At 40.3% G+C, this 10,272-nt stretch overlaps 1 protein-coding gene across 1 annotated transcript; it reads right to left on the bottom strand.

Moving 5' to 3' along the window:
* Nucleotides 1-1,321: 1,321 nt before the first annotated feature.
* LOC137259607 (fibronectin type 3 and ankyrin repeat domains protein 1-like) lies at nucleotides 1,322-8,661 on the bottom strand. Its single transcript, XM_067797223.1, has 4 exons — nucleotides 8,637-8,661; nucleotides 2,702-2,767; nucleotides 2,245-2,331; nucleotides 1,322-1,935 (listed from the first exon to the last, which is right to left on the bottom strand). Exons 1-4 carry the CDS (start codon nucleotides 8,659-8,661, stop codon nucleotides 1,322-1,324), a joined length of 792 nt encoding a protein of 263 aa, XP_067653324.1.
* Between the last annotated feature and the right edge of the window lie 1,611 nt (nucleotides 8,662-10,272).

Genomic DNA, 10,272 nt, shown 5'->3' with positions numbered 1-10,272 from the left:
AAAGGTGATATGTCCCTGAGACTGTTTACAAGATGTGTTAACGTTTGTCACAGCGTCATCAGCAAGTTCCTGAAAGAAACACACCAAGGCAGGTGAAGTCAAGGTTATCTGTGATCTAGGTTGATTCACAAAGGCCGATTTGATGGATGACAGACAATCCGGGTTTGATTACCCACGTGGGTACAGTGTGTGAAACCCATGTCTCGTGTCCCCCGCCAGGGTGTTGCTGGAATATTGCTAAAAGTGACGTAAAACTAAGCTAACTCACTCACTCACACAATCATACACATTGCATAAAGTAAAGCTCACTTCAGCGTCTCTCTTTGCCACCAAGACGATTTAAAGGCTTATCCCATGTTTATAGGTGAGATTTCCGCATTACCATTGGCGACTTGACAAAACACACATGCCACTGAACACTAATTGGCTGAGTTCAAAATTGAGTTCAGTGGATAAATATTACATTTACATGCATACATAGAGTAAACGATGGCGCGAATGACGAATTCGTCATGTGTCAAAATGGCGTGATTTACAACGTGCATAATTACTGCCGGTCAATTCAGAAATTCTATTTTACCTGAAAACATTATGTTAGACTGAGTAACAGAAGTGGAGGAGATACATTTGTCCTTTTGGCATCCAGGAATAAATAGAACTGAGGTGTTTTCGGTGATTGTTTTCACTTTAAGTTTGTTTATTGTGCGTTTATTCACTGCAGAATGGGTGAATGTGACACCAAACTGGTTCAATCCTACAATAATCACTTACAGACTAAGGTCTTCCATTCTCTCTTTAAGCAGCAGCGAGGAAATGGTATTTGAGTAACACTGCTTGTGTTGTATGACTGTGCTCCGCTATTTCTGGCTGAAAAGACAACCGAGCACCTCTGATTGTCTCTAACGTCATCAGCAGTGTGACGTCACTGTCACTGTACAAAAGGCGCCACGTCAGCTGGGTGAACCTCGGATCAGTCTGAGGTCACACACTGCAGCGACATGTAAACTGACAGTTTGTTGTTGTCTGTTTCACAATTCGCGATATTCTCAGAACAAAATTACATCAGAATTATGTCAAGACGGGCGACATTTACGTACAATCACTCATAGTTTATGTTTACACTCACTTCACAATTTTCTTACCTAATCATGTGAAGCTACAAACACAAAACATGACAAAATGTCTGAAAATACAGTCAACCGTTTTTATTTATATTCACAAGAAAAAACGGAAATCACCTGAATCGTGACACTCGACTACGTGAACTGTGAACACGTCAGTGTCAGTAACGACTCTGTCTCTGTCCACACCAACTCTGACTTCAGTGTGCACCGCGTGATATCAGGAAATCCGACACTCGCTGATGTCGCAAAAATCCCTCGCGTCTCGCGTAGTCGGCCGCTGTGTACCCGTCTCTGTTCCTGGCGTTGACGTCCAGTACCTCCAGGGACAGGATCAGCTTCGCGGTCTCCAGGTGTCCACCCCAGCAGGCAAAGTGAAGGAAGTTGTTACCGATACTGTCCACCAGTGACGTATCAGCCCCTCTACCCACCAGGAACTCTACTACATTCCTGTGTCCCGTCCATGCTGCCAACGTCAATGGTGTCCTTCTGTACCGTCCTCTACTGTTGATGTCCATCACGTTCAGTGACAGCATCAGCTTCACGGTCTCGAGGTGTCCATTATAACAGGCAAATTGAAGGGTGTTATCACCGACATTGTCCACCAGTGACACATCAGCCCCTCTACCCACCAGGAAGTCCACCACATCCCTGTGTCCATTCCGTGCTGCCTCCATCACCAGTGTCCTGCTGAACTCTCCCCCTCTATAGTTGATGTTTAGGTGACCCGCTGACAGGATCCGCTTCACGCTCTCCAGATCACCGTACCCGCTTGCGCAGAACAGGTCGCGGCCTAAAGTTGGTAATTGAGTCCCTGCATCACAAAGTAAACAATGTACACCAGACATCTTTTTTTCACACATCTACAATGTTTACATCATGTTGATACGTGACTCGGACATTGCTACGTCATTTAAACAATTCCATCATGGCTGACAAACAATCGAACATGACGGGAATGTCAACATCTGGCTTCTGGAATTAACGATGGAGTGTTTAATACATAACCATCTGTTACAGTCAGATGTTGTAGCATTATTTTGTGTACGACTAGAGAGTGATTTTTATCGAACTTTATCTTTGATAGATCAGTACAACTGCTACTGCTGGGATATGCATCTACCATTATGATCAGAGCCTTGTGTCGTCACTGGCGCCGGTGGAACCGTCTTGCTGGGTGTCAGATCCTCGCTCGCGTTAGTGGTGGAGGCTGAAACAGAAATCACGTTGTTCAGAAGACTATACAAAGCACATAAGCATTTCTACTGCTGGTCTGTTTTCGCCTTTCCACATATGTTTTGCCTTTCAATATTATGCATGATTGATTTCTAAATGCATATCTTATGGGAAAATGTGTTTTCATTCCGTTTGAAGGAGATAACTTTTAATAGCACGAAAAAAGCGACACTTCCTAATATTATTTTTTTACAGGTCGCAATTTTGTCATTGACACCATCGATCGATACCAAGTGAGATTTTTCTTGACTCAAGTCAAAGTCACCACGAGCATATACATCAGTGTGGTAAATGCAGGGAGAAGTGAAAACTGAGCTTCCTGCCTGCTGGGTTTTTCCACCTACCCTGTAGGTCTTTTGTCGTCACAGGCGCTGGTGGAACCGTGGATTTCGGACTCGGGTCAGTCGAGGCTAAAACAGGGAATATTTTAATCAGAAAACTATACATGGTGCAAAAAATAGTTAAAGTATTATGACTACTTGCCTCAGTTTCCGCTTTCCACAAATGTTTGGCCCGTCCATATTATGCATGGATCAAGTCCAAATACATCCGTTATCTGTTATAAGAGAGGTGCTACACATGATTTGATGTGTGGAATGGAAATTTCAGTCCCTAAATATATTTTCGCAGTTAGACTCAGGAAATTTAATAAGCTGCCCATTGTCTTTTGACTGTGATAACAGTTGACGTACTGATCTTTGTGGAAATATTGGAATTGTATAGATGGCTATAGATGTGCTCGCTTCGATGTAAATATGGCTTCTGCGCATGTCTGTCAAATACACTTCCGGGAATCCATAAAGAGCAGTTTACCTACTTCACACAATGTTTACACCCAGACCTCTGTTTAGCCTGTCACCGACGGGGGACGATGGAAGGTCTGGGGAAACATAACAAGGCAGCGTTTCACCTGATAGTCTTGTTATATTTGATTAAATTATGTGCTAGGTCTAGGGAAACATAACAGCAAGTTCAACTTACTGCAGGTCTCGGGTGTAGTGCACTCAGGAGTCTTTACATTTTTTTTTACACAAAAGCCATACACCTGATATCCAAGCAATTAGTTTGTTGCATCAGAATCCGTCACCACAGCTTCAAATATAATACTTACCCCACTTAAGGCTCTTAATATAAATAGTCATTTACAGAGAATTATCTCAATGATAACATATAATTCTGACCACCGAAGCGTATCTGTATGATAAAATAACATTACACATGTGTTTCGTGATTGGGTACCATTAAGTTGACAAACCATTTAGCATCTTTGTATACTTTTTTATTATGATTTTTACTGAACAATTATGAAAGAAAACTTTAGGTTTTGTCTGTAATTAACACAGAAAATGTGTTAAATATCAAATATATCTTTAAGACGACATAAATTCGAATTCAAGTCCACAATTATTTTATGAAGATGTGTTTATGCATTTATTTATTTTATTAGAAAATCAATAGATAGTAATTTGTACAATGACTGAATAAAGTCATGCATGTGCAATGTAATATTAAAGTACACATGCACCAGCATACAAAAACTCAGAATTACAACACTGTACAGTGCAGATATAATGTAAAGTGGGAAAAGATGTTGACTTTATTTATATATTTGTGTGGGAATTTGAAAAAAATCAGTATTTTGCAACAAAACATGAATAGCTAGGTCTACAGAAAAAATAAGATGAGCCTTTTCACTACTATTATAGTAATCTGATCATTGTGAAGACAAGATGTATGTAGACACTGCAGGAAAATGTAAACCATTTGATGCTGACAACACTTAACGGTGCCATTTATTATGCTGAAACATATTATCAATATGAATATATGCATTGTTTAGTTCTGTAATGAAAAGCAAAATTTGGAAAGTGCCCTTCAATATGTACTTAACCTAATGATAGTTTTGCTTCTTCTGTGTCTGAAACAGTATATTTAATAAATTAATGTTTTAATATTATTTCCCTCTATTAAAATTTAAGAAATTAAAACATTTTTATTTATATCCGTAATTCAGGATAATTCAAATGCAGTCACTGTAGAATTTTGAAGTATTTTTGTGCATTATTTATCCATACAGTGATTTTATATTTCATGCATTACAAACCGTTGCCCTCATAAAAAAAGGTAGATTTTAGTTATGCCTACGTTTATCGTGTTTGAAAATTGTCTATGTGAAGGCGATATTTTTCGTCCGTTACTGTTACAAAAATCTCAGTCCCATCTTGTACAGCCCATGAAATTTACATGACAAGACTTTCAGTGTTTCACATTTCATGTGCCACATCAGCTCACCGCTGTAGTGTATTACATGAATGCAGCCATGTTGGGCGTAATACTAATTTGAGTATGTACACATACCGTGAAAATACACTTCAATCTCGCGCCAGATTTAAATTACAGATTGCATTACTTCAACAAAAAGACAGGACATGACAACTGATTCCACCTGCTCGCTTCGAACTGCCATTTCGCCATCCATTCTTGCAATGTCAGCAGTCATGACTATCCCAGGTGCATCATGGAACCATAGAATACTCTTGTCAGGACATAACACTTGATATATCATCGTAAGAGGGAAAAGATATACGGTCAATGCACCGGCGTGAACGCTACCAGTGAAGGCGAATGCTACACTTTTCAACTGTCTCTAAGTGTAATAGTAACACATACGGCATACATTGCGCATACAACATGCGCTGTCAGTTTAATGTTTGACCGTCCGGATCAGCGCACCTAACGGATTATTGAAGGGAAGATAAATTCAAAAAGATTCCGCATTCCCCGTACGTTTTAGAATTAAACTACAACTGGTCTTTGTCATCAATACCAACTCTCTAGATGAAATGTAACGATTGATTTGAAAAGGGACGCTGTGTTCGAAGGACTGCGCTTGTTTCAAATGTAAACAATGTAAAATTCCGATTTTACACTGCACGGCATGTTCTGAAATTTTACGACATCCAGACGTTTATTCATTGCTTGTAATGGCTCAGTACCTTTAGAATGTGTATGGGAAGAGCATCGTAGCAAGACATAGGAAATTAGAAATACATACAATGCAATGATTTGATAACTCAAAGGAATTACACAATGCCATTTAGAAAGTGATCAGGTATGTCATATTTGGAATTACACTTTCTTAGTAAAGTACAAATTCTAGTACGATATCCGCGTCGCGATAGTTGAGCGGGCTAGGCAGATGACTTTGCGTGCTGGCGATTTGGTGCCTGACTCTGAGGGTGCTGGTTCAAATCCCGGACTGGGACTCAGCCAAAAAAAGTACTAGAATTTGTATTTTCCTAGGAAAGGGTAATCACTAATATGACATAGGTTAAACTCAAAGAAATCATCAAAGTTTCCTTTCAGCGTGACGCCATGACTGACGCAAAATCACGCAGAACGACAACGATAATGATCAGTATTTCTGGCTTCTTATCTAACTTACAATTAAACCGATCAAAATGTATAAATAACCCCAAATAATCAATATTTAATATATTTATCTCATGTTTATGTACAAAAGGTTCCTGAATCAAGGGAAGAGTCCTCACATAATCATGTGTACCCTTGTCTGTTAAGCCGCTATTTTGGAAGAAATAGATCAACGGTAGGATGTCATCCGTCAACATCGTTGTACATGTTAGGCAATTTCTTTCAGGTGACGGTCTCGGCATCAAGGGGGCTAGGTGTGAAGTACATACCACGAAACAGTGCTCTCTGGTCATCATGTATATTGTATTTATGTGCGAGAGTTCATTCACTATGCACCTGCGCCATATAGAACGGTCAAGAAAGTAATGACCTGTTTTTTTTTCTCTCAAGAAAGTAATGACTTGTTTTCTTTTCTTTGCCAACAGGTCTCTAACTGTCTTATCTGGTTATATTGCGTCGTGGTTTAAATTTCTCCTCGACAAACGGTGGGAATATAACCAGTATATATTACAGCTATGTTCATAAGTTGCCCGTCTATTCAGAATACCATAGTCTGAGTCAGTCATGTCATGATTGTTGTGTACTGAAAATAAATGAAAGTAAAACGTAGGTTTGTGGCTGTATATGCTATCTGTGCACAGCGTTTACCACTGCATCACCCAATAGTTAAAACCTGGTGATTTATTTCATCAGATTCCGACAAATATACCTCTGCAATTAGGATGTTTATCAGTGAAGACCTAATTTGCAGCCTTGCACTGCCCGACTCCCCGAGTTAACTTCCCCCCTCTCTTGGAGAACTACTTGGTGTGGTGTTAATCATTAAAGGGTAATCCCAAAGTATGTTCTACCAGGACATTCTAAAAATGTTGGCATTCACGCACAAGCATGGACACAATCCGGTATAGGGTTTCATTCAGTATGAAGTTCAGATTTCTACCATACTGAGATTGCTTTTTACATACAATATCCTGTGTGTAGCTAACCGGGGCTGTGCTGGATAGGTTTGACCTGAAGGTTCTGACCTGGCAACGCCAGGTCTTCTAATTTGATGTCAGTTAGTAAGTTGTCCCAAAGATGTATAGGTGCAGTGAGTGAGTGAGTGCCAACACAGCAGAGTTGAAATCACCATTTAACATCAGCGTTAAATACGAGAGAATTACTGTAGAACTCATGCCGGGGATTAAACTGATAAGATTGGAGCAAGCTGGGCGGAGGTTAGATATACAGAATCGTCAATGATCTTGACACACTGGCTAAGCTTGATCTTTGGTGTGACTTTGCCTCTCAAACAGACATCAGACATGTTGTGGTGTATCAGTGACGAGAAATAAAATCTATTTTTAGTATTCATTGAGCGTCTGCTCAGAGACATTTGTCGTTGGTGACGTCACTACCAGATGTTATTCTTGAGATGAAGATAAAAGTACCGTTCTTGGTATTACTCACAATTCAACCAAGAAATCAATTTCTTTTAAAAAACAATAATTAAATGCGCACTGACTGTGTTAAAAAGATTCTTAACGGTTTTTTCAGTAAAATACTTTTCCCTTGTGATGGAGAATTCAAAACACTGTCAAGCAGGATATACTTGACCGTGACTTTCTCATGACAAAGGGATACAAAATCGAAGATCCTCACCTTTTAACAGGTATGCATAAGTATATCTAATATGGCTAGTATGACATCATTGCACGATGCCATCAAATGCAACATATGGTATATTTGGGATTTCACTTCCTCAGTATAGTACAAATTCTAGTACTTTTTTTGGTTGAGTCCTATCCGGAATTCGAGCCCGCACTCTCAGAGTCAGGCACCTAATCCCCACCGCGACTTCTACCTATACCAACGGATAGGAAATTAAATATTCTACATTTCTGTGCAATGGTACAGCCGTACGCACGCAGACCCAGGACCAGGCGAGCGCAATTGTCGCACAATGTTCACATTTCAAGCCTTGGGTTTATATTGACAAAACTATTTCATCGGCATCTATGGGGCTAATATCATCAACACTGTTTGTACTCTTCTGATTGTTTAAATCTGTGAAGAATTCAGGCATGTGTGCGTTGCGGCGGAGTGTGAAACATTTGTGTGTAATGTGCGTTTCATGAAGACCTTACGTGAAACAGGATTTTGTTGTTAACAGAAGTTAAACAGAGGTGGTGGGGTAACCTTGTGTTTGAAGCGTTCACTCGTCAAGCCGAAGACCTGGGTTTGATTCCTCACATGAGTACCATATTTGAAACTCATTCCTGGTGTCGCTCGTCGGAATATTCCCGGAATATTTGCTAGAAGCGGTGTTAAACTAAGCTAACTCACTCACAATCTCACTATCAAATATGACGTAAAGACGATCTAACGATTTCCGTTTTATATCTCAAAGTTATAGGTGAGGTCCCAGCAAAATCATTTGCGACTTGACAAAAAAAAACAAAAAAAACGAAACACGTCACTCATCACTAATACAATTATTGTTGTCTATTTTTTCAAATTCAGTTCAACGGGTAGTGTTGTGACGGGTAAGTGAACCCGTCAAGAGTTTTCTTACCAGTACATGGGTTTTGCTCGGTTAAGTGTGTTACTTTTCCGTTTTTTATGATGTACAAAAAGGGAGAAAACTCCAGAAAAAGAGAGGAGAGGAGTGTTTTTTTTGTGTCAAGTATACATACGCGTGGAATAAAGAAGAATGTTTCACTCCCCAATAAGGGTTGAGGCTTATGTGTTCACATACGGGTACAGCAACCCAGCTGTAACATATATGGTGGAGATGCTAATGATCCCGATAATTGCAGTATGAAAGACATTCAATCCATCTGTTTATGTGAGTAAACTTTCCATTGCCTTGTGTATCTTTGTTCGCCGCCATTTTGCCAACCATGCCGCCCAGGAAATCAAAACATCAAGAAATTAGTGACGATGACTTTGAAACTGTCAAACCATCTAAGCCATTTTCTGGAGTCGGTAACTTGAAACCTCATTGTTTCACTGGTGATGTTTCTGAGGACCCCGAACTTTGGTTGGAGAAATTCGAGGCATGGCGCCAACTGTCCCGCTTATCGGATACTGATACACCGAATGTTTTCCGTCTCATGCTGGATGGGAGGGCAGTCCAGTGGTTCAAAACCCTGTCCGAGGAGGACAAGAAAAATAGAAAAGCATTGTACCATCGGTTTATCACACATTTCAAGAGTTCTCAACAACCGTGGTTAATTGAAAAGCAATTATTTGAAAGGGTTATGGGGGAGTGTGAGCCTCTGGAAGACTATATAAATGCCATTGAAAACAAATGCAGCACACTTGCTAAACCAGACGATGAAAAGATGCGCATTTTTGTAAGGGGCCTCTTGCCACATTTACGAACATTTGTAAATCCAACAACAACCCACAACATGTCAAGCAGCCATCCAATCGGCTAGAATAGCAGCCGAATCCATCGCTTATGGGGGAAACAGCAACCCACAGGACCAGAGCTCAATTAAACTGAGAAAGTTAGAAGAACAGGTAAACAAACAGGACCAAACCCTATCAACCATGCTGGATCTTATCATGTCCTTGAAGGCCAAACCCCCAGAACAAGTCCCTGTGAACATGTTGAACACCGTGACCTCATCCACAGTTAGCTGTCAGTTGTGTCTCGAAGTTGGCCATACAGCGAGAACCTGCCCCAAGTACATGAAAAAGCCCATGTCTAAAGTTGTTTGCCGACGTTGCCACCAGAATGGTCATTTTGAAAGTCAGTGCACTACTAGTCAGGAAAACTAACAAAGTCCACCCAGAACAATGGGGCTCTAGGTGGACTCAGTGAAACCAATGATACCATTCGGCTATCAACGACTTCCTTACCTGTCTTAAAGAACTTTGTCCCAATTTCAATAGGTCAGGACAAACACTATGCCCTCACTGATACTGATGCGGATTTTTGTGTTGCCAAATATGAAACCATTACCAAGAAGTTTTTTCATCTTGCACCAATTCAGAAATCTGACAAAACATATATAGTTACGGCAAGTGATGAAAAGGTAGAAATTCAAGGGACTGTTACATTACAGGTGTGGTTCAATCAGACAATGTTCAACGTGAAATTTTACCTCGTTCCCGGTCTGAACACAGATTTTATTCTAGGTCTGAACTTTCTGTCAAGTCACAATGCACTGCTTGATTTTAGCAAGAATAAGCTGTCTGTTGACCCCAGAAGACAGACTATTGCAGCAGACAATGTAACTATCCCTCCGCGCTCAGAGATAGTTATTTTGGCAAAGCTTAAAGGCAACCCTCTTCCCAACACTGTGTTAGGCATTAGCGAGAATGGAAACTGTGCTTATCCTGAAGGTGTTTTATGTGCCAAAGTGTTATGTCATGTAAATGACAATCATGTATATCAGTGCCTAGTGAACCTGTCTGATGAACCAGTTGGAATCTCGAAGGGTAGTTACATCGGGAAGTTTGTGTGTCTCAGCAAGGATGACAGCTTGTACTA

Source organism: Haliotis asinina, chromosome 13 (genome assembly GCF_037392515.1).
Source record: "Haliotis asinina isolate JCU_RB_2024 chromosome 13, JCU_Hal_asi_v2, whole genome shotgun sequence".
Classification (NCBI taxonomy): domain Eukaryota; kingdom Metazoa; phylum Mollusca; class Gastropoda; order Lepetellida; family Haliotidae; genus Haliotis; species Haliotis asinina.
Note: the sequence above shows the minus strand (reverse complement) of the source record. Positions and strands in the feature narration are given on the sequence as shown.

Excerpts from the sequence above, each read along its gene's own strand:
- LOC137259607 (XM_067797223.1), bottom strand. The coding sequence starts at position 8,661 with ATGGCGGCGAACAAAGATACACAAG. Across the intron at positions 2,332-2,701 it reads GACGACAAAAGACCTACAGG|CCTCCACCACTAACGCGAGC; the intron begins GTAGGTGGAAAA and ends TTTCTGTTTCAG. Across the intron at positions 1,936-2,244 it reads ACAAGGCTCTGATCATAATG|GGACTCAATTACCAACTTTA; the intron begins GTAGATGCATAT and ends TTTGTGATGCAG.